We start from the raw sequence: 26,432 nt of genomic DNA, 5'->3' as shown, positions 1-26,432 counted from the left end.
TCCCACACGTGTGGGCCCTCTCCATGGTGCTGGCCCCTCCCTCACCTGCCCCAGGGATTTGACTTTGCCCTGTTTGTACACCTTTTTCCTCACTCCACCAATATCTAGACCTCATCCCTCTGATCACCACCAGCCCCATTTATTTGACCATCCACCCCCTAACCCCATTGTTCTGTTCCCTCCAGGCCGAGTGACCAAGACAAAGGACGGGCACGAGGTTCGGACCTGCAAAGTGGCAGACAAAACTGGCAGCATCAATATCTCCGTCTGGGACGACGTGGGCAACCTGATCCAGCCTGGGGATATTATCCGGCTCACCAAAGGGTAAGCCATCAGGTGACTTCTGGCTATTCAAGGGCAGTAACGGGGTGGGGGGGGGGCGGGGGGATTAACAGTCCCTGTAACTCGAATCCTGCTTTTTGTGACCCCACAGGTACGCTTCAGTGTTCAAAGGTTGTCTGACATTGTACACTGGCCGTGGGGGTGATCTTCAAAAGATTGGAGAGTAAGTGCTGTCTTGGAGCTGGGGATGTAGAAGCACCAGGCCAAGGAGAGAAGTTTGAGGTTTGCAAGGAGACAGCATAAGGGTGTGCATTCCCTGTCCTGTACCTGGACCTTTCTGAGGTTTCCAGAGTAGCCCAGAGGTTGGGCCTGAGGCTTTGCCACTTTCTCCCCTTGCAGATTCTGTATGGTTTATTCTGAGGTTCCTAACTTCAGTGAGCCAAATCCAGAATACAGTGCCCAGCAGGCACCCAACAAGACGGTGAGTCCCATGGCTGTGATGTGTGGAAGGAGGGCAGGTCAGGCCAAGAAGCATGGTAGGGAGTAAGGTCTGAATGTGTCATTTGTGCCTTCAGGTGCAGAACGATAGCAGCCCTACGGCTCCCCAGCCTACCACCGGACCCCCCGCCACTTCTCCAGGTAAACCTGTTCCTTCCATCCACTGGCCCTCCTAGTTCTAATCTCCCCAGCCTGGAAAGATGCATTGCCCTCATCCCTTTTCCAGATCTCTCTTCTCTCAATATATCCTCTTGCACCCAATTCTCCCAGTTCTTTTGCAAGTCCCTGGGGTGAAAAGATTTGGGGCCATGTTTCTATCACTGATAGAGCTCCCTTTTGCCACTGCCACTCAAAGGCAAAAATGAGAGCAGTTTCTCCACAAAGACTGCCCTCTTTCATTCTAGCTTGTTCCTCTCTGCTTCTTCTCTGGCAGAACCTTGCCTTTGTTCCCCTTGCCTATTTTGATTCATTATCAGTTCTGATACACTGTTACTTACAGGACTCAGCATGGAGTCCACACTGCACAACTTTAAGCACTAAATAGTTCCCCTTTAGGGTTGCCACTTTCTGGAAAACTAAAGGCCCTGCTTCTAGGCCTTGGCCCTCAGGATTATGGTTCTTCCAACTCAGAAGCCCCTGCTTTTGGTCTCTTGAGGAATTTGGCTTACTGCAGATCATCAGCTTTTGATTAGAATCACTCACCAACATCATTTCCTTCGTCTCCTGGCTTCTCCTTAGGAACCTGGTTTTTATTGCTCTTTTCTCCTTCTGGGTCATCTCGCAGCTGACCCTACCACTCCTGGGTGTTTGTCTCTCTCTTGCCTCTGATCCATGCCTTATGTTTCTCCCTGTGACACTAGGCTTCAGGCTTCCTCTACCCTTCCTCAGTCTGTGTCTGCATCCCCAGTTACCATGGTTTCCAAAATTTTCTGTGTCAGAACCACTCAGGGTCACGGTGTTTTTTAGGAACACCGTGAAATAACAACATTTAATTCCACCACAAAAGAGTAGCATCCATGTTTTCAACTGAAAATATGACTATTACGTATTCTCAGGTCTCCATAACTCCATAATTTATAAAATTATTTTAAATAAGGTACACTTAAGCTTGTTTGTCCCTAATATTCATTTGCCAGATGTTTATTCACTTTGTCATCTGCTAACAGGTACAGAAGGTTTTAAAAAAACATGTGTGGCATAAAAATGATGACTTCCTACATACTCCTCACTTCTTCTGTGAATTAAGGAAGGGGCTTTATTCTTCCATTTTTGGCTGCAGATATCTTAGTCTGATGGAGCAGAAGGATTCAGCAGGGATATGGGTAGGGTTCATGACGCCCTATGTATGTGAGAGGCAGGCCTCTGCCTTCATTTAACAAGCATTTATAGATGAGGAATGCCAAGGAAAAAACATAGCACTTGCCTTGAGGAGCTTGCAGTCCATGAAAGGAATAGTCCCACAGACAACAGTTGTAACACACTGTGGTAAGTGTGGTGATAATGATTTGCACAGCTAAGGTAGTTCAAGGAAACCATCGAACACTGAAAATATACACAAAAATGTTGTCTGTTATTTTGGGGGTGTGAGAGTATGTATAATAGTTTTTTTGCTTACTCTGTGAGAGTATGTATAATAGTTTTTGTACTTATTCTTATTTCTGTTTTCCCAAGTGAACATGTATCATTGTGATACACACCACCACACTTTTTTCTTTCTTTCTTTTTTTTAAGATCCTTCTTACATTTTAAGATAGAAACTTCAGGCCCTTCCTTTCCCAATGCTTCTCCAGTCTTACAGTCACTTTTGGTCAAGGGTTCTTTTGTCGGTGGTCCTTGAGCCTAGAACTAAACAGCTATTTCTAGATCTGACTCCTAATGATACAGAGATGGATAAAAGAGAAAAAAAAAATATCGGGAATTCCCCACAGTCCAGTGGTCAGGACTCCGCGCTTTCGCGGCTGAGGGCCCAGGTTCAATCTCTGGTTTGGGGAACTAAGATTCCACAAGCTGCGTGGCGCAGCCAAAAAAAAAAACACACAATTAAAAACAAAAAAGGAAGAAAAAATATCATACGACAGTTCATGCAGCAACTGCCAAAATGATGATTGCATCTTTTGGGGCCCCATTCCTACAACTCACATCCTTTGCACTTGGTCCCACAGCATCAGTGTGCAGCTGTGCTCGGTGGAGACTGTGCTGCCTGCTGGGGCTGGAGGCAGGCCTTGGGGATGGATGCCTGCCTACCTTAGTTCTCTAATTCCGGTTTTTCTTCCCCTTCTCCCACAACTAGCCTCTGAGAGCCAGAACGGGAATGGACTGAGCACCCCACCAGGTCCTGGTGGTGGCCCACACCCCCCTCACACTCCCCCCCACCCCCCCACCCCCCGAATTACCCGAAGCCAGCCCAACCACACGCCTGCCGGCCCTCCTGGCCCCTCCAGCAGCCCTGTCAGTAATGGCAAAGAAACCCGGAGGAGCAGCAAGAGATAGCAAGACATTATTCCTCCCTGCCACCAGCCACAACCCAGGTGTCTGCTAGAGAACACAGCTTTCTACTGGGCTGCTGGCTTTTGGGGGCAGGGGGTGTGTAGGAGTATTTTAGCCACTAAACTTCACTGGAGGGGTGGTGAGCAGTGGCCTTATCCGCCCTCAGCCCATAGTCCCCTCCTTGTCAGCTGAAGCGGCCTGTCCCCTGGGAGTCCGGGCCCTCTGCCTCCCCGCCTTCCTCTTTAGAAATGACGGTTACAGTCTGATCCTTGGGTCTGTGATGTGGAAGTTTAATTGAATCCCTCCTTCCTAATAAATGTTACCACTCTGTACTGGACTCCTTTGCTCTTTGTGGGAAAATGAAGAGGTCGGCAGCTGGGCATTTGGGAGAGTGGGGTGTCCCTAGGAGGTGGAGGGGAGATAGGTTACAGGCAAGGCCCGGGCAAAGGAGGCCTGCCCCTTTAAGGTAGTGCCCCTCCCCTGCCCCCTCCCTGCCGGTGACCCTTGTCCGCCTGCCTGCCTACCCCCCACAGCTGGAACCAAGAAGACTGTGTCCCCCTTCCTCTGGGCGTCCTTCCTGTTTCCTGCTGTCAGGTAATGCCGACCTCGACCCCCTGGGCCGGTCACCCCAGTCAGACTGTGCTCCCCAACCTTAAGCCAGGTCAGACATCTGAGGAGGCACAGATACTCCTTTCCTCTTCCCACCAGAGCGTCCCCTCTCGTGGTCATAGATTCCCAGAGGTCTGGCTCTTACTCTTCTGGGATGAGGAAGTGCTAAAAACAATTTCTTCCCCACGCATCTGGGGTTGCCACTTATCTGCCTCTTTACCCTCCTCTCCAGCTTAGGGACACCTGGGTCCAACCTTCCCAGGGAATGTGGGGATGGGGGTTGGAGATGAATGAAACCCGATGCCATATGTAAGGTAGGTGAGGTGGGAGTGTAGGCAGGGAGAGGCTAAGACGGTACCACCTGGGTTGGGGTGTAAATTATTTAGAAGAAAAGCCCAGGCCCTGGTTCTCCTTGGCCATGTGGCTTTTTCAGGGGCAGAGGGTGGCCCCTCCCTACTCAGGGGCCCAGCCAAGACTGACCTTTGACCCCCACCCCAGAGACCAGTGAACCATTAACTCTTCTCTGATGTAAGCCTTCCCACACTGGCACCTCCCTGGCCCCGCCCCCAGGCAGGTGGGCTAGGAGTGGGGGCTTGTCCATCCCAGCCCTCTATCTGACATGGCCTCCGATCTACCTGGGCAGCTGGAGGCTGAGCCTGGCTCCCCTCCACAACCCAGGAACCTCTAAGTGTCCACAGCGAGGCCTCATGGGGACCTGAGGTGACGGCTCTCACACTGCCAGTTGGGGGTGAGGCCCTGGGGATTGAGGGGGGATAGAGAGGTGGGGTGAGGTTGAGGGGTGGGGTCTGGGGGATAGGGGAGGGACAGGGACAGGTCAGCTCTGGATCAGGTGAGGGGAGTGTTCTGGTTCAGGGAAGGTGTTCTAGGAACTGGGAAGCAAGAGGCTGCTCAGAAGGAGGCAAGGGGGAGGAAGGAAGGAGGCTGCCGCTGCAGCGTTCGAGGAGGGGGCGGTGTGAGGAGTGCAGGCTCCCCGGGCCCTGGGCTGGACAGCAGGGCAGGAGCCCCAGCCCCTCCTCCTTGTTCTTCCAGGGCACGGTCCTCAGAATGTTCCTGGAGGAGTAGAAGCCGGAACCAGAGCCTCTAACCCTGTCCCCCCGATAATGGGGCCCCCAGTGAGTCATCTGCTGGCTGGCCTGTGTGTGTGGGTGGCCTTGGGCTGGGTAGGGGGCTCAGCCCCCTACCTGGGCCCTGCTGAGCAGGAGCAGAACCATTACCTGGCCCAGCTGTTTGGCCTGTATGGGGAGAATGGGACGCTGACTGCAGGGGGCCTAGCGAGGCTTCTCCACAGCCTGGGGCTAGGCCGAGTTCAGGCCCTCCACCTGGGACACCACGGGCCTCCAGCTGGTCAGGCTACACCCCCAGCTGGAGACAATTCCACGCACAGGTACTAACCCCTCTCCCCACCCCAAAATGTCACACCCCAGCTCTTCTCAGTACTTGGATCAGTCTCCTCCGGTTGCCTAGCTCTGGCTTCCTAAAATCAGATTCCTGGAATTACAGATTTTTCAGAACCTGATTCGTTACATCCTTTCACAGCCCCTTTCTGAGAGAACATGAGTAAGTCTGACTTTGTTATCCATCCACTCTAGGCCCCAGGACCCCGAGCTGAGTGTGGACATCTGGGCAGGGCTGCCCCTGCACCCCCCTGGATGGGGTGACCTGGAGGAGACCGAGGCCCCAGCACCACCCCATGGGCCAGCCCCATCGGGCCTGGGCCTCTTTCACAGGCTTCTGCTGCTGGACCATTCACTGGCTGACCATCTGAATGAGGATGTGAGTCTGATGATCTGTAGCGAGGGAAAAGGAGCCATGGCATTTAGATGGCCTGAAATGTTTAAAAAGTCAGTCATTTGGGGATTCCCTGGTGGCACAGTGGTTGAGAGTCCGCCTGCTGATGCAGGGGATGCGGGTTCGTGACCTGTTCCGGGAAGATCCCACATGCCGCGGAGCGGCTGGGCCCATGAGCCATGGCCGCTGGGCCTGCGCGTCCGGAGCCTGTGCTCCACAACGGGAGAGGCCACGACAGTGAGAGGCCCGCGTACCACACCAAAAAAAGTCATTTTAAATGGTTACTTAAAAAAAAATCCGGGTGTGATCTTAGGGTATGTTATTCCAGTAGTGAAATATGTCTCCTCTGGGCTCAGAGTAGATAAACCCATACCCCAAGCTCCAAGACTTGGTTTAGGGGCCACACTTGGCAAAGCAGAGAATTCAGAGAAGCAGCCCAGGGTAGCCTCTGGGGCTGGTTATCTGGAGAACGCGGCCTGCAGGCGGCAGATGGCTGTCTTCATCCAGAAAGTCGGTGAACTTGTTCCATGTACACCAGAGGGCAGCCAAAGCCAACCTGAAACAGGCCTGGTGAGGTGAGCACCCCATCCCAGGAAGCATTCCAGCCAAGGCTGGTTGAACGAGTGACAGGGCTGCTGAGAGGACGGCAGCATGGCATTTTAGGTTCTTTTCCCTTCTAAGATTCTGCAATGGAGGGCTCTAGTTGTCCAACCAATTCCATCACCAAATTCATGAGACATCAGGGGCTTGGGAGGGAGGGAGATGATGGCGATGTTCACTAGCACCCAATCTGTACCGAACTGAATGTTTGCGTTGGTTTGAATATTCACTAATAATTAACACACACTGATTATACCTAACTGTCCCGAGTCCCTGATGCACCTGCCAGTGTGAGCAAAGGGGACCCTGGGAGAGACCCAGGAGCCCATGCAATGGAAGGGCAGACATTAAAGATCTGAGTCACAGTTCTCAGCAATTCCCCAATGTGTGACCTCCAACTCCACTTCCCTAGTGTCTGAATGGCTCCCAGCTGCTGGTCAATTTTGGCTTGAGCCCTGCTGCTCCTCTGACCCCTCGTCAGTTTGCTCTGCTGTGTCCAGCCCTGCTTTATCAGATTGACAGCCGTGTCTGCATCCGGGCCCCAGCTCCAACACCCCCAGGGGATCTGCTATCTGGTCAGTAGGGGAGAGCAAGTGGTGGGGCACCTGAATCCTGTCGGGAGTGGGGCTCAAGCCAAGAAAGGGGGTTCGTTGGGGTCCCGCCTCCCCTTGCAGCATTCCCTTTAAGGCCTCCCTTTCAGCCGTGCCTAACTTCAGCCCCTGATTCTCCCCAGCCCTGGTTCATAGTGCCCTGGCGGTCCTGCTGCTCAGCCTGCCTGCTCCCCTCTCCTTGCTGCTGCTGCGGCTCCTGGGACCTCATCTGTTGCAGCCCCTGCTGGGCTTCCTGGGGGCCCTGGCCGTGGGCACTCTTTGTGGGGACGCCCTGCTACACCTGCTGCCACATGTACGTGAAGCCCCTTTCCTGTCCCCCTGCCCTAGGGGTGGACAGCCTCCATGGAGCCAGTGTGTTCCCAGTCATAGGACATCCTCTCTCCCACCCCAGCTTCAGCCCACAGCTGCCTTCTAGTAGAGCGTATGAGTGAAGGCTCACCACCTCTCTCCACCGTCTCAGGAGGGGGATGCTGTCGGGTGCAGGTGCTTCCAGAGTCTGCCCTGACCGCCTCTCTGTCAGGCGCAAGGAGGGCAGCATGCTGGACCTGGCGGGCAGCCAGAGGAGGACCTGGGACCAGGACTGTCGGTGCTTGGTGGTCTCTTTCTTCTCTTCGTCCTGGAGAACATGCTAGGGCTTTTGCGGCGACGAGGGCTCAAGCCAGTGAGTGACACCCTTTTGTCTTCTTCCTGCCGAGACCAGAGTCCTAGCCAAGAACTGGCCACTCAAGCCAGGAGGTGAGGGGCCAAGTGCGCTCCTGGCTCTGACGTTTGCTTGACTGTGCAGGACCTGACAGCTAACAGGGAGTGGGTTGGGGCTCCTCAGCATAGGCCCGGGACTTCCGGCCAAACGGCCTCCTCTCCTGAGTTCAAGTCAACAAGAAACAGAGAGGTGCCAGCCTGGGAAGAGAGCAGAGGCCAGAGAACATCCCCAAGTGGCAGAGGTGGGACCAGGTGTTCACCTTCCCTGCTGGCAGCCTGACCGCTCCTTAGCCCCCAGCTCTGCTGCCTCCTCCCTCAGGAGGGACACCCTCCCATTTCAGAGGTGCTGCCAGCGAAAAAGAAAGGATCTCAGAACTCCAAACCTGGACCCAGAGGATGGCAGTGGGATGGTGCTTCGGCCCCTGCAGGCAGTTCCAGGTGACCGGCGGAGGACATGAAGAGCGGGCCCTGGCTCCCAGCTCTCACTCGCAGCCACCAACACGGCTCTTTTCCTCCTTCCCACAGAGCCAGGGGCTCAGGGCCAGAGGGAGCAGGACAGCCAGCCCCCAGCAGTCCTGGCCCCTCCTGGGCGCCAAGGCCACAGTCATGGATGTCAGGGTAGCGGTGGCACCAATATCACGTGGATGGTCCTCCTGGGGGATGGTCTGCACAACTTCACTGATGGGCTGGCCATAGGTGTGAGGCGGGGGAGGGAGGGAGGGGAAGGACGGGGGAGGGAGGGAGAGGGTAGGCCTCCTAGTTACTGGATGGGGCAGGGAGAGAGCTACCATGTGGGGGGCGGGCGGGGAATGGGAGGACCACAGAGGGAATGCAGGCCCCAGCCTCCTCCGGGGAGAGCTTCCTTCCAGACTGACCACCTCCCATCCTGCCCACCCAGGCACTGCCTTCTCTGATGGCTTCTCCAGTGGCCTCAGCACCACCATAGCAGTCTTCTGCCACGAGCTGCCCCATGAACTGGGTAGGAATGGCAGGAGCGGAGTGGGGTCGACTCCAGAAAGGAGAGACTTCCAAGGGGTGGAACTTGGAGGCTGGCGGTGACGTGGGTGAGGGGCAGCCCTGGCGTACTCCCTCCTACCCTGTTCTCTCTCCCCACAGGTGACTTCGCGATGCTGCTCCAGGCAGGGCTGCCCTTCCGGCGGCTGCTGCTGCTGAGCCTGGTGTCTGGAGTCCTGGGACTGGGGGGTGCAGCCCTGGGGGTGGGGCTCAGTTTGGGCCCTGTCCCCCTCACGCCCTGGGTGTTTGGGGTCACTGCCGGGGTCTTCCTCTACGTGGCCCTTGTGGACATGGTGAGGTGTGGGGTAGTGCGGAGAAACCAAGGGAAGCGGGGTGGGTGTAGAGGAGAGGGAAGTATCAGTCCCACTGCTTCCCCCTTGGCCCCCCAGAAGGGTGGCTGGACTACATGAGAAACAGGGGTGTGGAAGAACTTGGGTGGGGGAGAGCTGCTGACATCTCCCTCTCCTGTTTTAGGAGCAGAGACAAGGCCAGGATCCTGATGTTGTTATTTTCTTTCAGCTACCAGCCCTGCTTCGTCCACCTGGGCCCCTCCCTACGCTCCATGTGCTACTGCAGGGGCTGGGGCTGCTGCTGGGGGGTGGCCTCATGCTCACCATAGCCCTGCTGGAGGAGCAGCTGTGGCCTCTGGTCTCTGATGGCTGATGGGGGCCAGTGGAAAGGCGTCCAGGTTGCCCTTCCTTCCCCCCAACCACAGGAATGGAGGCGGGACACAGGGCCAGTAGGAGCAACAGGATTTTAATAAACAGAACCCATCCCAAAGCCATGACTACGACAGTTGTACTTGCACCAAAACAGCATAGAAAACCAGGATGTGGCAGGAGGAGGGCTCAAAGCAGGTATGGGGAGGAGGGGCCTGGAGGGTGCAGGATGCATCCATCTGCGGGGAGAGCATTGTGCTTTAGCCCAGAGAGGAAGGGGAGGGGTGAGGCAAATGCACCAAGGTCCCCACTTTTTCCTGCTGCCCTCAGCACCCTGGGGATACAGGCATCTGGGCAGGTCTGCCCTTTATTGCTGCCCACCAGCATGAAACACACCCCGACCCCAACGCTAGCACCACAGGTGAGTCCAGGGCAGGGAGAAGGGCAGGAAGGGGAACATTGCTTAGAGAAAGATTCAACTAGAATCCAGTGAATTGTGCTCAGTTCTCTTTACTTCCTACAACCGAGTACATGGGTCACAGGATGGAGGGAGCAACAGGACAGGGGACATGCCCCTCAGTGCCCCCAACGCACCCTTGCACACAGGAATGGTGGTGTCTGCAGCATCACAGGTCATGCAGGGCACGGGGAAGGGGAGGTTCACACACACGTAGACGCCCACAGCGGGTACCAGACAGAGAACACCCCTGAATATACACAGCTGTACACAGGGAACCCCCAGGTCCCCAACCCAACCCTCTCCCCTGTCTTGCCGTCCCCCAGGCAGGAGGAACTGTATTGCTTTGAGAGAGCCACCCTGGGGGTTGCTCTGCCAGGCACCCTCCCCTCCCACCCACCCCCGTTTTGGCACATCTGCAAGACACACGGCAGCGAGAGTAGGCACCCTCCCTCCCAGGCTTCTGTGGCTTGGAGTGGAGGAAGGGGGTAGGAGACTTTCATCCGCCATCTTTCCCCCAGCCCTTCCCAAACCCCTACCAAACCCACTCCAGCCAGAACCCACCCCCACCCCCCAAACACACACACACAAAGCTGAGCTATCCAGGAATACAGGGGAACAAGGAGATTGTCCGGGATGGGAGCAGAGGCAGTGGGGAGAAAGGACTGGAAGCAGAGACCCCACCCTGGCGTGGGGTAAGACTGGCACACAGCTACTTTAGTGCAATTGGAGAGGGTGCCCAGAGTGAGGGATGGAGGCAGGAGGGCCAGGCTAGGCTCCCCAGGGAAAGGGCCTAGCAGGAGTGAGCGAGGGCCAAAGGTGGACCCTCTCGTCACCGCCACCCTCTGCCCTCCCAAACGCAGTGACAGTGTCCCCCTCACACCTAAGTGGGCAACAGCAGCCTCGGAGTCAGTACCTTCAAGTAATTCATGGAGCAGACCCTCCCCACCCCAGCTTCCTCCCATCTCTGGGATTTGGTCGCTTCTCTAGGGGTTGGGTCGGGAGGAGGGGGTCCCCAAGTCAGACCCTTCCCTCTCTACCTCCCTCTTCCCAGACCACTGGGCTTGGTCCTCAAAGATTCCGCACCTCGGCCCAATCTGGGTCAAGGCCGAGGAGGGCTGGAGCCGCCACGGTCAGAGGGGAAGGGGCTGCTTTGCTCCTCATCCCTCCCTCTTAAAAGGTGGGGTTCAGACTAGGTGGGCTGGGGCCCCATACTGGAGTGCCCCAGGAGGAGGGGTTCTGGGCTAGGGTCTGTAAGGCTATTTTCCTTTGCGGCAGGAAGGGGAGGTGGGGGATGAACGCTTGGTGTGGGGAGAGGTGAGAAATGGCGGAGGGAAGGAGGAAGGGGCCTCCCCCTGGGGCAGTCAGGGCGTCACTCGGACGAAGTCACACTCACGTGCACAAGGTCCCGAGCACGCCTGCTCCCAGCCCCTCCTGCCTGGCCCCCACGCCCCCTCCCAGGACGCCCTCCAAGACCCCAGAGGAGGTTTTGGGGGCACACAGCTGCAGAACCGTTCGCTCTGGCCCCACGACCCCCGGCCCAGCCCCGCCTCCTCTCCCCTTCTAGGTCCAGGGAGTCGGAAGGTGCTCGGGTGGGCAGACAGGTGGAAACAGTATTGAGTTTTCCTTTGGTTACATATTGAAGGCAAAGGTGAGCTGGACTTACAGTCAAAACAGATAGGGATGAGGAAGGAAGAGGGGCCACGGCTGGGAATGGAGAGGGAGGTAGGCCCTCCTCAGCCCCTCCACCCCAAGGAACACATGTCTAGGTGGGTGGCAGTCCCTCAGTCTCACCTCTCCCACCCCCACAGCACCAAACAAAAGGAGAAGCCCCCTCCCCCAGGGGCTGCTCCCTACCCCAACCTGGGCTGTACATTCAGTGGTTCTCAGCAGTCCTATGGCTCAGGGGGCCGCGGGGTGGGGAGGTGGCCCGTCAGTCTCCGCTGGACAGTGGCAGTGACCCGGGCCTGTTGGTCCGTGCTGGGACCCACAGTTTGTGCCATTTGTCTTTCTGAAGGATAGTACACAACCCTACCAAAGCCACCGGCCAACCAGAAACATCTCCCCCAAAATCAGAAACTAAAAACTGGCTCTTTTTCATCTCACCCTCTGATTCACACATCTGTTTCCCTGTCTCCTATGTAGCCCTCGCTCTGTCTCCTTTGCTGGGACCTGGGGCTGCTCCCAGGGTCCTCACTTAAAATAGGCCTTTTCTCAAAAGTGCTTATTACTTGAAGCAAGTGCTTTAGAGCTGCAGTGGGGAGAGGGGGAGGGGGAGAGGGAGGGCGAAGGGAAGGAGATGATTCCTCCCCACCCTACCCCCTTAAGATTGGGGGGCATTCTGCCTGCTTTACTTCTCCACACCCGTTTAAGTCAAAGAGGTCTTTTTAAAAACAACAACAACAACAACTTAACATTAAAATAAATATGCAGTGGCCATGAGAATGGTCAAAATGCTTCAAAAAAAAACACTAGGGGCTGGGGAGCCCAGGGTGGGGTGTGGGATTTCCTTTGGCATAAGGAGAGGAGGCTGCTCGTCCTGCTGGCCTCCTCACAGCCACATGAGGAGGGACAGAGGACTCCCCGCGACCTGCCCCAGCACTGCTGACGGTGTGCTGAAGGCGCAGCAGGGAATGGGCAGCCACCAGAAATCTCATCTAGCAAAACGGTGGGGCTCCTGACAAATAACTCAGATTCTTCCTGTCATCACCGAACATTGATAAAGGAGAACACGACTGAAACCCCAGGAGTTTTCTCTGGAGGACACGTCTCTCTGCTCCCCCTGCCCCCCGCCACCTAATTCCCAGCACCAAAATGAGAGGGAGGGGGTGGAACAGGAAGATTTTATGAGAGAACTGAAGTTAAGGGCAAGCTTTGCAGAACCAGCAGGACTGGAGGTGGGGGGCTGCAGCCCTTAAGAGAGGTCACATTGATTGTCGTACAGGGGAGGGCAGGGTGCGAAGGGAGGTGGGCGAGAGGGGCGTTGCAAGGCCCTTTGGCTTTGAAAACAAAAATAAAAACTAAAAGCTGCACAATCCTTCTCATCAATAATGGTCATCTGGAAGCTTTGAAATGGTTTAGGAACTGAGCGTTGGGAGGAGCAAGACACAGAGAGAGAGGGGATAAAAAAGGGACCATGACAAAAAGAATGAGGACTTGGACAAACACCCCAGGCTTCATGAAACCAGCATGAGGTATGGTTAAGGGTATCTGTTAGGGACGGAGGAGTCCCTGGGATGCCCCTCTCCCCTCAGCCCACCCTTGGCAAGGGTGGCAAGACGTGCAGCGGACACAACTGAAAAGGGGGTAAGATCATGAATAAAGCAAGCACGGGTGGGGGAAGGAGACCGAGGGACCCCCAAGGGGGAGGCCCTGTACTGTGTAAACGAAGCCTGTCCAGTTCTCAGGGGACAATACTGATGGCAGCCAAACTGGGCGAGGGTGCACTGGGGGGTGGGGGGGTAGAGGGAGCATGACCTCTATTCAAGTTCTGTGTCTTGGCCCCTGGCTGAGGTATTGAGTGTGAGGAAGGGAACACTGGGCTGAGGGAGCGGGTCCAACTGTCCAGGAGGCTTAGCTAGGAGATGGATGGACAGGGCGTCTGAAGGGACCAGGGCCAAATTCAATGCTACATTTAGAGAGAAAACTGCCCCCTCCTCACTCCAGCCCAGTTTGGCTTTTGGGGTACGACTTCCGGGAATCTTCTCAGTGCAGCCCTTAGCTCAATCCCTTCTCTCCCCGCTGCTGGGAAGGCAGGAACCAAGCCTCAGTATCTACTTGTCGCTCCCTAGATCAGAACTTCATCCTCACACCGGAGGGGAAGCCTGGGTCCCCGAGTAGCCATGGTCCCTAGTCGCCCTGCCCCTCCCTCTTTGGCTTCAGATCAGGAGTGACTGGGGGCAGTGGGTACTCTTGGAAATAACAGAAGGTGGCAGCAGACGGGGGGCACAGAGGAACTGTGGGATTGGGGGGCACAGGAGGAAGAACACAGTCCCTCCCTCCACACACATGCAAACACATGCCTGAAACACAGAAGACACACTAGGGCTGTGGTTTTGAAATGGGCAGGAAATTAATTTGTTTCTTCCCCTAAAGGATAAAATGCTTACTTAAAAATTCATGACAAGCCTCAAAGTTAAGGGAGAGGAGAGCCAGAGAGGGAATGGCCACAGGCTCTGCCCTCCGGAAAGAAGTTAAAAGAAAGAAGCAAGGTTAAAGTGCGTGGTCAGGGGGCCAGGCCAGGAGGGGGAGGGAAGCAGGGCGGGGCAGGCTGTGGGGGCAGGACCAGCCCTTGATTTGCATATGAGGAGCCAGGGAGCGTGCAGGACTGGGGCCCAGGTACAGTAGTTGCTGCTTCAAGTGTTTTGCATTTGAACTTTGGGGGTGATGGGATACAGAAGTGGGGGAAAAGCTCCAGGCCCCAGTGCTAAATACCCTCCCCCCTCGTCCGCTAGCTGCCCCTGAAGGGGGAGGGGGACACCCCCAGAGTGCTCACACAGTACCAGAAATTAAGGCTTCTCACTGCTGCGGGGATGGAGGGGGGATGGAGGGGCCGGCCAAGCAGGGAGGCAGTGATGGGTATGGAAGAAGAGGTGGGGATCTGCCTGGCAGGAGCATGGAGAAGGGGACAGAGAGGAGAGTCAACGGGAAGAGTGGGGGCAGCTGGCAGCAGAAAGGGAGACCGGAGAGAGGGGATAAAAGAGAGGGGGAGCCAGGCATCGAGCGATCATTTTGGGACACTTGGCAGAAGGGGTTGCCCTGGGGGTACCAAGGGCCTGGGGTGCTCCCTGTTGGTCCCAGACCCCTGCCAGGCCAGGATAGTGTGGCAAAGGGGTGAGCAGCTGCTCCCCAGTGCTTTTTCCCCCCTCCGCCCCCCAACCCAGTCGTGTTCTCCTTTAAAGTGCCCTAAATGTATAGACTTTTTCTAAATAAATAGAATAAGATATCAAGCCACCGGCAGGGGGAGGGGCACGGGAGGGGGCTACTCGGAGTAGCAGCCATCTAACCCAATGGCGCCATGCCGCTCCTGGCTGTAGGGGCAGGAGGCCCCGTGGGGCAGGGCACCGCAGCCACCCACCGTCTTGGCTGCTGCGATGCCACAGTTCTTGAGCAGGCTGAAGCTGAAAGGACTGACGGCGTCCTTGGGTGGGAAAGGCTTCATGGTGGAAAGGATCAAGGCCAGGCAGTCTGCCACATCTTTGTTGGGGGCGCAGGCCAATGCCGGGGTGTGACCTGCAGAGCAAAGGGGAGAACTGAGCCCCAGGGTCCTGTACCCCTGGCTCCCCATCCACCCGCCCCTGGGCCCTGAGCTCTCTTATCTGTGGAGGGGAGCCAAGTCAGGCAAGCACCCAGCATGGTCAGAACTCAAGGGCTATAAGGGCCCAGGGAGGCTGACAGGCAGACTGTCCCAGCGTGGGGTAAAGAACAGAGCCAGCCTGGGGGACAGGAGGCTGGGAGGCTGAGGTGTGCGGGAGGTCTTCCTGAGGAACCTGCTGGCTCCATCTAGTTCCGTCAGACTCCCCTCAGAGACTCTAGCGTATCGGTGTTGGGTCCCTGCTCTGAAGAGTTCCCTTGGGAAGAAAATCCAGTTTATTCACCAGCAAGCTTAAGAAGTCACCTCCTGAAGAACGAATGTCCCTGACCCCAAAGCCCGGAGGGGCAGGGAGCTCCAGACCCCACCCACCTTCTTCATCCACAGCCAGCACTGTGGCCCCACGACTCAGCAGGGCCTGCACCACAGAAGCTAGACCGTTCCGGGCGGCAATGTGTAGGGGCCTTGGAAGAAAGGAAGAAGGAGCATGAAGTCGGGGCAATGGCAAGCTGCCCTTCCGCCCTCAGCCAGAGTCGCAACGCTGCTGAGCGAGCACTGTGAGTTCCAGGGGGCCCCTGGAACATGGGCCGCAACTTCCTCACCCACCTCTCCTGCCCCCCGCCCCCGAGCCAAGAGCCCCCTCCCCAGGGCACTCACATCTGCAGCGCACTGTTGGTAGCATTGATAAGGCCAAGGTCTTGGGTTTCTGCCAGGATCATGAGGGCACATTTCTCGTGGCCCTGAGGGAGAGGGACAGAGAGCGAAGACTTGTGAAGTGGAAGGATGACAATAGGAGCTGAGGGGGCAGCAAGAGGACAGAAAACTATCCCACCAGTCAGACAGTCTGGACAATCCTGCCTTCCGCCGGGCCCTCTCTCCAGTCACCAGGCCCAGCCCCTTACACAGCCCCACCTGCACTGCCGGTGGTACCTTGCTACAGGCCAAGTGGAGGGCAGTGTTCTTGTTCTCATCCAGCACAGTAAGGTCTGCCTTCCCTCGATACAGCAGAAATTCTACAAGAGAAAGGAGGCAGAGGGGGCTGACGCTCCCTTCCAGAGCCGTGCCGGCCTGGCTCTGCACCCTCCTGTCTGCATACCCTTTGCACCCCATCTGCAGAGGGTGAAACATCCAAAGACATGCCTCCTGCCTCCTAAACCCCACAGGCAGGGCTGACCCGTCTGGCGAAAACCCAGGGGCGCACCTCCCTTCCACACGCGGCCCCTACACACCCACAGCAGCGGTCTGCCCATTCTCAGCCGCCGTCATGAGCGCGGTGCGGCCAGTGTGGTCAGTGGCGTTCACCTCGGCTTGATGCTGCAGCAGCATCCGGAGCCCAGAGACGTTGTCCGCGAAGGCAGCGGCGTGAAGAGGGGTCCTGTGGGGAGGGGGTCAGGGCAGAGTGAAACAGGGAAGACCCTCTCTCCTGAGCAGCAAGAGGAAGCCAGAGGCAACGGAGGTTTCTCCCCAAGCCTCCCACCACTCACCGTCCTTTGGCATCTCGGCTGTTCACAATCTTGGCACCCAGAGCTCCCAGCAGCATCTCTGTGGTGCTGTCCTGATTATTAATTCTGGGGGAAGAGGAAGGGTCAGCAAGAGGGGCAGGGGAAATGGACCGCCTGTCCTAAGCCCAGGTCACAGACCCCTGAGTGGGGCTGCGGTATAGGAAGGGACTTACACTGCACAGTGCAAAGGAGTGAAGGGGTTTCCTTCCAGGTATGAAAACGGGCTGTGTTCAAGTAACAACTCCAGACAATCTTCATGTCCTGGGTATGAGGAAGGAAGAGTGGTGATGGAGAGAAATGACAACGAGGTCCCCTCCATCTGTCCTGTGCCATCTCTCAACACTCCATTCTACTTCCAGATCCAGAGCAACCCAGGTCCCTCCCTCAACCCACTAGTCCCTGTCTGCCCTCCCCTACACCCCACACACACAGCTGTGCCTACAAAGGCCCCAGAGCCACACCAGTGTAGGAGGCCCAGTGCATGGGCGAGTATCCGCTGTAATCCACCCCGGTATCCAGGGGGTCTGTGGAAAGGGCAGCCTGCAGCAGGGTCCGCAGTACTGCAGTGTGGCCACAGGCTGAGGCCAGATGAATGGGCGTGCGGCCCTTGAAGTCTCGGCACAGCACGAATGCATCGTGGTCCAGCAGGGCGGCCAGGCAGTCCTCACAGCCAGTCACTGCCTGTGGGGGACATGGGGGTGTGGCTGGAACTCCCTTTCCAACGGCCAGTCACTGGGGCTGGCCCAGGAGCAGGAACCAACTCCAGGGCTCCAATCCTCGTCTTTGCAGCAATGATTCTAAGTGTTAGGGATGAGCATCTCCTTCCCTGACTCTATGCCAACTGACAATCAGGGTGGTGAGAGTTAATCCTGGCCTTCTGTAGTGGGAGACTGAGTCAGAGAATCCCGTGGGATGAGGAGGAGGCAGCTTTAGGACAGGCGATGGTGGAGAAGGACCAGGCCGTGGCATCATTATCCAACAGGACAGGGCCAGCTGGGTACCCTGGGGCAGAGTCTGGGTGGTGAGCAGGTGGCTGTATGTGATTACAGAGCAAGGTAATCAGGGAGATCAGCTGCCGATGTCAGCTACTCATCCTGGAGCAAATACAGTAAGGCCCACTGAGAGCCCGGGCACAAGATCCTGGCCCACGTGCTAGACAATCTAATGTCCTACTGTCGTGCTCCCGCGTCCAGGCCCTTCTGTGAGGGACCCTACCCGGGAGCTCACTCACCCCACGGTGGAGGGCAGTGCGGCCCCGGAGGTCAGCAGCATCAGCTGTGGATCCTTTCTCTAGCAGCAGATGTACACAGTCCACGTGGCCATTCATGATGGCCAGCATCAGTGGGGTTCTACAGAGGGGGCAAGAAAAGGGTGAGGGCCTGGCAGGGATGGGAACCCTGCACCCCACCCCTGGCCGACACTCACTGTCCATAGGCATCCATGACATCTGTGATGTCAGCTCTTTCCCCACTGTCGATCAGCAAGTGCAGGGAATCAGTGTGGCCAGAGGCAGCTAGGAGAAGAGGGGGTCTGTGTCAGGGCATGGTCGAGGCAAGAAGGCCAGGTGAAGGGTGGAGGTTATGGGAAGACCTGCGGCAGGGAGAAATCTTGGGGGATAGGAGGCTACGAATCAGAACTTGCAGTTTCCATCTTCCTCGCCCTACTCCATCCCAACCCCAGTCCCCTCGGTTCAGGAGGGATCTGGGGACCAGTCTTGGAGGAGGCCTGGAGTGACAAGGGGAGGGAGCAGCCCAAAGGGCGCACTCACCAGCAGCGTGCAGGGGTGTCCACTTGCGCTTGCGCTCCTTGATGAGGGCAGAGGCGCCATGGGCCGTTAGCACCTCCACGCACTCAGTGGAGCCTCGCTCAGTGGCCAGGAAGAGCGCGGTCCGGCCCTTGTGGTCCCTTACATCCAGATTCACCAGCGTCTCGGCCAGTGTCTTCAGGGCTTCACAGTGACCGTTGTAGGCCTGGAGGGGTGCAGGCAACCAATGGATACAGCTCGGGACACTGTCCCCACTCTGCTCTTGGGGCCCACAGGGAGACTCCAGGCAACAGGCCTCCCCGTGAGCTCCCTGGGCCCCTCTCCAGACCACTGCCTGCTTGCGACATCCCCACAAGAAGGCAGAAGCAAGGACAGATTCACACGTGCTTATACCTGTGTGCCAGCCTGGGGCAGGTAGGGACAAGGAAGGCAAGAGGAAAAGACCTGGGACTCACAGCTAAGTGCAAAGGGCTGACTGGAATGGTGCTCTCTACATCCTCCAGGCAGTTAAAGGACATTTCTAAGAGCTGCAATGGACAGAATAGTAGGTGCTGAGGTTCTGGTATTCCCAAGATATTACCCCTTGACCCCACCCACAGCAACCCCCAAAGCCCCTGGATCTAGAGACCACATTTGATTCAACCACCCCTTGGTTTGAGAATCCACAGATACCAAAGTAGACTGTGTGCTGTGCCCTGCCCTGCTCCTCTCCCCCAGGCCAGGTCCCACACGTACCAGTTCGAGGTTCTGTCTATTGCCATAGGCGGCTGCATAGTGCACGGCTGTGTAGCCCTGCCTGTCCCGCAGGGAGGGGTCTGCACCGTTATCCAGTAAGAATTCCAAACAGCTGGGGGACAGGAGTAGACTGTGAGGAGGGGACAGGCCCAGCCAGGGAGGGCACAGTTTGAGAGGAGCAGAGGAGAGGGCAAGGGAGCCCCTCCAGGCCTAGCTGGCCAACACCCATCCCCCACTCTTGGTAGGCTAACTCCTGACCATTCAAGCCCAGACCCAGACCTACCACCTCCAGGTCTGCCCTGAACCACTCTTGCTTCAATGCCCTCCTCTATCCTTTGAATGCTCTCCTAGAGAACCTGGAGCACAGTTATCAGTCACCAACCTGTGATCGACACACTCTCCCCCCACCTCCAGGCATACTGACCCCTGCCTTCTCCTCCCAGCCCGCCTGAAAAGGCCTACTCATCTCATACTCGCTCCCAGAATCCTCTTCTCTGGGAGGCCTTCCCCAAACTTCCCAGTTAGGTGCCTCCTCCCCTCTATTCCCCGGCACCACTCTTATAGCTCAGTAGTAGTTGTACTAGTAGAAATATTGATACAGCATTTAACACTTACAATGTGTCAAACACTGTTCTAAGCACTTCACGTGTATTAAATCACTTAATCTTCATACTGATCCTTTGAGATAGCTATCATTCTTATCTCTACTATGGTTGAGGAAACTGAGGCACAGAGAGGTTAAGTTACTTGCCAAAGATCACATAGTTGAGCCTCTTGGATTTTAAATATCTTTTAAAAAAAATAAATAAACCCTTGGGCTTCCCTGGTGGCGCAGTGGTTGAGAGCCCGCCTGCCGATGCAGGGGACACGGGTTCGTGCCCCGGTCCGGGAAGATCCTACATGCCGCGGAGCGGCTGGGCCCGTGAGCCATGGCCGCTGAGCCTGCGCGTCCGGAGCCTGTGCTCCGCAAGGGGAGAGGCCACAGCAGTGAGAGGCCCGCGTACCACAAAAAAATAAATAATAAATTAAAAAAATAAATAAACCCTTTATTTATAACAGTCTTAGACTTACAGAAAAATTGTGAGGATAATACAGTTTCCATAAATTCCTCACCCAGTTTCCCCTATTATTAACATCTTACACTAGAATGTATACAGTACAGAAATTTGGGGTAATTCATCTTCTATCCTTACCACCCAGCACATTACTTGGTACCTATTAAGTAAATACTCAAGTAATGCTCGTGGAATAAGCAAATGAATTTGTGTTTAGCTTTTCTGATTCCCTCAAGAAGACCATCCATTCCTTGAAGGAAGGAACTATGTCTCCTACTTCTGTCTGTACCCACAGTGCTTGGTCCAGGACTAAACTCAGGGTGCAAAGCAGCAGCAGGGTGGTGGTGGGAGAATAACAGGGCCAGAGTCGACACTGCTGGGAAAGCACACCCTGGGGGTCTCCTCGGCTACTCACAAGAAGGCCTCCTTCCTGCGGGACTCCTTCAGTGGCTCGTCCTCTTCAGCATCGTGGCTGGAAGATGAGTGGGGCTCCGCCCTGGGGGAGGAGAGTGAAGAAGTCTGGGGGGCGCTCAGGGAGGAGAGTGGGGCTGAGAAGAGCAAAGCGGGCGCCTCACCTCCTGTAGGTGTCGGAGGCGGCAGCGTAATGGAGCGGAGAGCAACCTTTACAGTCAGCCTCATTGACGCCTGCCCCGGCGGTCACCAGTGTGACGGCGCACTGGTAGCTGCCATTGGCGGCTGCATAGTGCAGTGGGGTCCTGGGGAGAAGTGAAGGAGGGTGGGTAAAAGAATCGGGGGCAGATCCAAATGCAACCAGATGTGCAGCCCAAAGCTGCTTCGTAATATTCTCCTCACTTAGTCTCCGACTCCCCACCCTGCCCTCCATCACTTGTCTCTCTGATCGGATGTTCCTTATGTATATATACTCCTGCACGTTAACACACCTTCCAAATTTGTCTCTCCTCCTCAAGTCAGCTCCACTGCTCAACAGCAAATTAAGACATTCAACATTCCTAAAAGGAAGGAGGATGAAGGTTAAGGGGAGAAAGAGGGCTCAAGGAGAAGCCACAGGATTCTCCCCAGGGAGGGGCTGAAGGAGGATGGAACTGGACAGCCCTTTCTGCTGCCACTGCTCTCACTGTGATGGGGGGAGCTCTGGGCAGGAAAGAAGAAGGGGCCCAGACCCCTGCCCAGCCTCCTTCTCAAGGCCTGAGACAGAGGGAAGAAAACTCACCCTCCAGAAGCAGCAGCATGAAGACAGGTACGGCCAAGGTTGTCAGGTGTATTGATGTCAAACCCAGCTGAAAGAACGTGCTCATTGCTGAGTGAGGATACAATGCTGTACAGCTGACCTGAAGGGGCAGAACAGCCACAGATCCCATCTGAGGGCTCTGAGCAGAGCCGGGAAGGGCCTCTGCTCTCCTGCCCACCTGCCCAACCCCCGAACCAGTTAGCTCATACCTGAGGAAAGAAGCTTACGACAACAGTCAGAGAATCCAAAGAGAACAGCTAAGTGCAAGGGGAACATGTCGTGGATGCCACGCCTGGGGAGAAGGGGAGGGACTCAGTCCTTGGGTCAAGGAGGGACCAGATGCAGACCTCTTTTCTGTGGCCTACCACCAGCCTAGATCTGAGGCAGCCTGGAAGTGGGGTCAGTGGTCCGGACTCACCGGGCGGTATCCGCGCCGTTGGTCATGAGGGTGCTGATGAGCAGCTCGTGTCCATAGCGAGCGGCCACGTGCAGTGGCGTGTTCCCAAATTTGTCGGCACAATCAATCTCACTGCCTGAAAGGGGGGACGCACACCCACACACTCAGACCTTTGGCTTCAGACCACTCACACTAGTTAGCTACTGTCTGAGTGCTTGTTACGTGCCAGAGGCCAGGCTAAGCCTTCTACACGTTATCTCGTTTGTCAGCCTGAGGGGGCTGGGCAGGCAGAGCAGGGCCATTTCCACAGGTGTCTTGCTCAGAGCTTCAGGTGCCCATCCTGACTGGAAGATGGGGTGGGGGGTGGAATGAGGAAGAAAAGGTGTTTCTAGGGATGAGTTCTCTGAGGGGGGAAAAGAGATCACAAAGTCTTCCAGGTCCATACCATTCTGGATGAGGATCTGGGAGCGGGTGAAACGGCCATGGATGGCTGCCATGTGCAGAGGACTTTTCCCTTCTTTGCTCTGTGGAAACATGGCATTTTTTTTTTTCCTAGTGCAAAGCATGGAGAGTGCCCTGTTCCCCCTTCCAAAGGACACGTCTCTGAGGACGGGGTGATCATATGGACATCTCAGCCCACATTTTCCTGGGCCCCTGGGAAGGACTGATCAACCCAGGACGCAAGCGGACCATTCCCCATAGAGTTATCCAGAACAAAAGATATGGTCAGCACCCCCAGAGCCAGGCCCCTCTCCCCACTGGTCTCAGACTCATCCCTTCAGGCACCTGGTAGTTGACATCAGCCCCGTTATTGACCAACAGCTCCAAGCAGAGCGCGCCATTGGTGGAGACCGCAGCCACATGCAGTGGTGTAAAGCCCTTGTCATTTGGCTGGTTGACATTGGCTCCTGCGTTCACCAGCTCGATAGCCACAGCATCCTGGCCCAGGTAGCAGGCGATGTGCAAAGCTGTGTTTCCAAAAGCGTTGGGCTCATCAATCTGGATTTCCAGGGGTGAGGGTAAGGGGATAAGGGAGATATCAGTTTAAACAAAGTGGAAGCCAGCACAGATAGCCTAGAGAATCCCAGAAATCCAACGACTGCCTCAGACCCCTCAGGTTCCAGACCCTAAGACTGGGGGCACTACTGCTTAAGACAAGCATTGCTCAGATCCTCTCACCACATCTTCCCGACCTCCCCAAACCACACCAGCAATCCCAGCGCCTTCCTATCTCCCTAACAGACTCCGACCTCCAGCTCCCTGCCCTTACCCCCAGCCCCACCCCGTGCTCAGCACCCTGACCTCAGCCCCCATCCGTAGCAAGTACTTCACCACTTCAATCTGGCCACTGGCAGCAGCTGTATGGAGCAGCCCATAGCCCTTGCGGTCCTTGCAGCCAAGGTCTGCTCCCCGTGCCACCAGCAGTTTCAGGACCTCCAAATGCCCTGGGAAAAGACAGTACGCTCTCAAGGAGGTGGAAGGTGAACTCTAGGGCCCTGAGCACTCCATCCCTGCCCTAGGAATCCCAAATCCTGCTCTCCCCGTGATTCTCTTCTCACCTAGAAAAGCCGCCCAGTGCAGAGGCTGCCGCTCCTTTTTGTCACAGACATTCAGGCTGGCTCCCTTACTGAGGAGCAGGTTCACCGTCTGTTTCAGGACATGAAAGACACCTGTTTAGAGCCAGGTTCATGCCTTCAACATACCTAATTAGGGGCAGAGCCCTTAGCACCTGAAAAGGCTGAGGCAGCCTAATGTCTCTGTTTTTGGGCAGAACAATCTGGAGAACTAGAGGGAACAGAGAAAGCAGGCACTAAGGAGATCCCAGGTAGATTTGGAAGTCTGAGGTAAACTTAAGGGAGTCTCTTCAGGTAATTCGGTGGTTTTTAAACTCTTTTGAAGTCTTCTAAATGTGCTGAAAGACACGGACTCTCACTTCAGAAAAAACCACGTATGCAAACATTCTCCATGCAACTTCAGAGACTTTACCACCCTCCTGAGGTCCAAGTCAAGAATTTCCATCCAACCCAACCATTCATTTGGTGCTTGAGCCCAAGTGTTTATATAATCATCTGGGCTGCTGCTCCCCAGGCCTAATGGCCCGGAGGCAGGGGAAGGTGAGCCGGAAGGGAAGGAAGAAGGCACGAGGCTGGGCGTGGACGGGAGCGGTCCTCACCTCCAGATGCCCACTATGCACTGCGTGGTGCAGGGCACTGCGCCCGCTCCTGTCAGCCACGTTGAGGCTGCTCAATAATGGTGCCAGAGCCTCAGCACACTTGGTGGCCCGGTTGGCAGCGGCCACATGCAATGGTGTCTGCCACAGCTTGTCCCGGGCGTTCACATCTGCTGAATGTGCCAGCAGCAATCCCAGCACCTTCTGTTGAGGGGCAGGCGATAGGAGAGAAGATAGAGGGGGAGCAGGAGGTGAACCAACAGGAGGAGGGGCGAACAGGTCAGCACAGCACATGTGACCCCATCTCCCCACTCCCCCGGCAGAGAGTCTCTCCTCATTTTTTCCAACATACCTAGCCTTTCAATACCTACTTTCCATCTTCTGGAACTTCTTAGAGCTTAAAATCTTCCCTCCCTTGCTGAGGAAAACGTGGATCTCCTCCTCAAGCCACCTGATATTGTTCATAACCCAAACCCTGAAAATCTTCACCCATATATACAGCCACTACCAAGCAAATCCACACATGTAGAGGATCCCAATCCCCTACCACTTTTAGGAAAGATAAATGTTCCCGCTACATTAATCCCCAGATACCCCCCTTCAGCCCTTCCATATGCATCAGAATCATTTCCATTACCTAGGTAAGCAAACAGATACTAGCTCCTCTCCAAAACCCAGGCTAAAATACCCCTCCTATTCACCACCCACCCCATTCCCATTGGCCTCAGTCCCTCCCCCTGGTGGCTGGAGCCAGGGAAGTGACTACCAAGCCAAGAAGGTCATCTCTTCCCACTCTTCAGGGTTGAGGGACCCAACTGATGGGGCATGTTTGAGCCTCGTGGTGTCAACTTTCATGCTGCTTGAGGGGCAGGGATGCAACAAATCACCACCCCCATCCCTCCATCACAAGGAAAGAAATCTCAGTGCCCAGAGGGGGATCAGACTCCATGGTGGCCCCCCAGGGAGGGATGAGTCACTAAGGCCTGGCAGCAGGGCCCCCTGCAGTCTGCCAGCCCAGTGTTAAGCTCTCCCCTGACGTCACATCAGCTAGCAACACTCAGCCCCCCCTTACCAGCCAGTTCTAGGGGTAGGAGGGAGGGGCCAAGGTCTGGTCTCCTCTGGACCTGGGGATAGACCAACTTGTAGGGCAGAGGACTAAGGCTCTCCAACCCTTATCTTCCAACCTTTAACCAAGTCATCCTCTTTGGAAGGGAGAAAAGAGGTGGGAGGCCAGTACCTCATTTCGGGAGGCAGCAGCACGATGAAGAGGGGTCAGCCACAGTGTGTCCTTAGCATTGACGTTAGCACCTGTGGGGATATAATATGCTCTTTTGGTGGGAGGTGGAGAGCAGGTGGGGAAGAAAGCCAGTAATCAGGCCAGAGAATCTGGATGGAGACGGAAGCTTGCCTGGACCAAGCACCAGAGGACAATCCTTGGATACGACAAAAAGGCTCCTCCCTCAGGTCCCCTCCCTAGCTGCCACACCTTCTAGCTCCCTACTTTCACCTGACATCAGTAGCAACTGGAGGATGGGGACATCGCCTACGTAGGCAGCAGCATGAAGTGGGGTTCGCCTCTCTTGGTCCTAGGAAGGCAGAGAAGAGGAGCAGCTGTAGGGGTGAACGATCCAGGACCCAAGCCCAAGTCTTCGTGCTCCAGGCCTTTCCCCACAACCTCTTCCCACAGGTTCTGCAGCCTCCTAAACCCCAGTCCTAGGTCAAAGCAAGCACCGAGGGAGGGTGGAGTCAGGGGGTGGGCGCCACGGCCCGCGAAGCAGTCTCCTTCTGCCAGGAGGGGTGGAGGCGCTGCAGACACGGATGGTTCAGAAGAGAACACTGTTTCTGGGCATCCTCAGCCCTACTGGTCTCTGCTCTAAGCCTGACCTGCTCTCCATCCCCAAATGTAGAGCAGTTGCCCATCCCAGGGTGGAAAGAGCTGCGGCCTCACCCGAGCCGAGGAAACACGGAGCCGCCCCATTGGTGGGGAGGGGTCCTGCACACCAGGGCCCAGATTACCGGCTCGCCATCCTCCCTGATCTCAACTCACCAGCACATTGATGTTCTCCTTCTGCGAGAGGAGGGAACGCACTTCCTCCACATCTCGGCTAAAGATGGCCTGGACCAGGGGCGGCTGCAGGGAGAACCGGTTTTCAGGGAGCGGGCCGGAGCGGAACCGGGGAGTGGGGTGGGGGACACCGGGTTTGGGCGGGGGGCGACGCTGGAGGGACTCTGCTCTGGGGTCCTGGCCGCAGGAGGCTTCCGCGGTGTCCCCGCCGGTCACCAGGCCCCCAAGGACACCGGCTTGGTTGAGGGGAGCGCGGCGTGGGGCGGGGCGGGAGCCCCGGGCTCGGGCCCAGCCTAGGCCGCACATCCCTGGGCTCGCGTGGCGGCGGCGTCGGGCCCTGGAAGGAGGAAGCGAGCAAGGGCAGGAGGGCTGACCTGGTCCGTGATGCTGAGGATCCCCATGGCCCGGCCCGGGCTCCGTCCGCATCGAGCTCCCGGCGGCGGCGGCAGCGGCTCCACCGGGGACACGGGCGGCCCAGGCGGCGGCTGCGGCGGCGG

At 56.4% G+C, this 26,432-nt stretch overlaps 3 protein-coding genes across 11 annotated transcripts in view; 2 read left to right on the top strand and 1 right to left on the bottom strand.

Annotated features, from left to right (window-relative positions):
• NABP2 (nucleic acid binding protein 2) overlaps positions 1 to 4,579 on the top strand; it is a 6,962-nt gene extending 2,383 nt beyond the window's left edge. For 7 of the 8 annotated variants that reach the window (XM_060306700.1, XM_030866672.3, XM_030866674.3 and 4 more), the window contains exons 3-7: positions 186 to 324; positions 434 to 505; positions 682 to 763; positions 858 to 921; positions 3,071 to 3,597. In XM_060306700.1, coding sequence (XP_060162683.1) covers positions 186 to 324; positions 434 to 505; positions 682 to 763; positions 858 to 921; positions 3,071 to 3,270 — 557 coding nt within the window. In that variant the 3' untranslated portion in view covers positions 3,271 to 3,597. Of the gene's footprint in view, positions 1 to 185; positions 325 to 433; positions 506 to 681; positions 764 to 857; positions 922 to 3,070; positions 3,598 to 3,800; positions 3,862 to 4,554 lie in introns of those variants that run through there. The other variant, XM_070046483.1, reaches the window with a different exon arrangement.
• Positions 3,802 to 9,387, top strand: SLC39A5 (solute carrier family 39 member 5). 2 transcript variants are annotated; one of them, XM_030866654.3, is made up of 11 exons: positions 3,802 to 3,861; positions 4,927 to 5,281; positions 5,487 to 5,670; positions 6,698 to 6,860; positions 7,019 to 7,188; positions 7,417 to 7,557; positions 7,937 to 8,033; positions 8,121 to 8,291; positions 8,494 to 8,574; positions 8,712 to 8,902; positions 9,129 to 9,387. In XM_030866654.3, exons 2-11 carry the CDS (start codon positions 4,998 to 5,000, stop codon positions 9,270 to 9,272), a joined length of 1,626 nt encoding a protein of 541 aa, XP_030722514.1. In that variant the 5' UTR covers positions 3,802 to 3,861; positions 4,927 to 4,997; the 3' UTR covers positions 9,273 to 9,387. The 2 variants fall into 2 exon arrangements, with proteins under 2 accessions (XP_030722514.1, XP_030722513.1); XM_030866653.3 differs by lacking the exon at positions 3,802 to 3,861 and adding an exon at positions 3,892 to 4,624.
• ANKRD52 (ankyrin repeat domain 52) lies at positions 9,347 to 26,432 on the bottom strand. Its single transcript, XM_030866649.2, has 29 exons — positions 26,310 to 26,432; positions 25,918 to 26,001; positions 25,378 to 25,456; positions 25,108 to 25,178; positions 23,874 to 24,074; positions 23,260 to 23,347; positions 23,003 to 23,145; positions 22,487 to 22,699; positions 22,146 to 22,224; positions 21,722 to 21,836; positions 21,513 to 21,595; positions 21,286 to 21,403; positions 20,996 to 21,064; positions 20,669 to 20,809; positions 20,509 to 20,589; positions 19,039 to 19,150; positions 18,759 to 18,830; positions 18,307 to 18,508; positions 17,964 to 18,051; positions 17,770 to 17,887; positions 17,000 to 17,219; positions 16,712 to 16,799; positions 16,521 to 16,604; positions 16,266 to 16,411; positions 15,967 to 16,049; positions 15,694 to 15,776; positions 15,409 to 15,500; positions 14,803 to 14,957; positions 9,347 to 9,507 (listed from the first exon to the last, which is right to left on the bottom strand). The coding sequence occupies exons 1-29, from the start codon at positions 26,334 to 26,336 to the stop codon at positions 9,397 to 9,399; spliced, it is 3,246 nt and encodes a 1,081-aa protein (XP_030722509.1). The 5' UTR covers positions 26,337 to 26,432; the 3' UTR covers positions 9,347 to 9,396.

The sequence above is a fragment of the Globicephala melas genome, chromosome 10, assembly GCF_963455315.2.
Source record: "Globicephala melas chromosome 10, mGloMel1.2, whole genome shotgun sequence".
Classification (NCBI taxonomy): domain Eukaryota; kingdom Metazoa; phylum Chordata; class Mammalia; order Artiodactyla; family Delphinidae; genus Globicephala; species Globicephala melas.
This window is presented reverse-complemented; position numbering and strand designations above follow the sequence as displayed.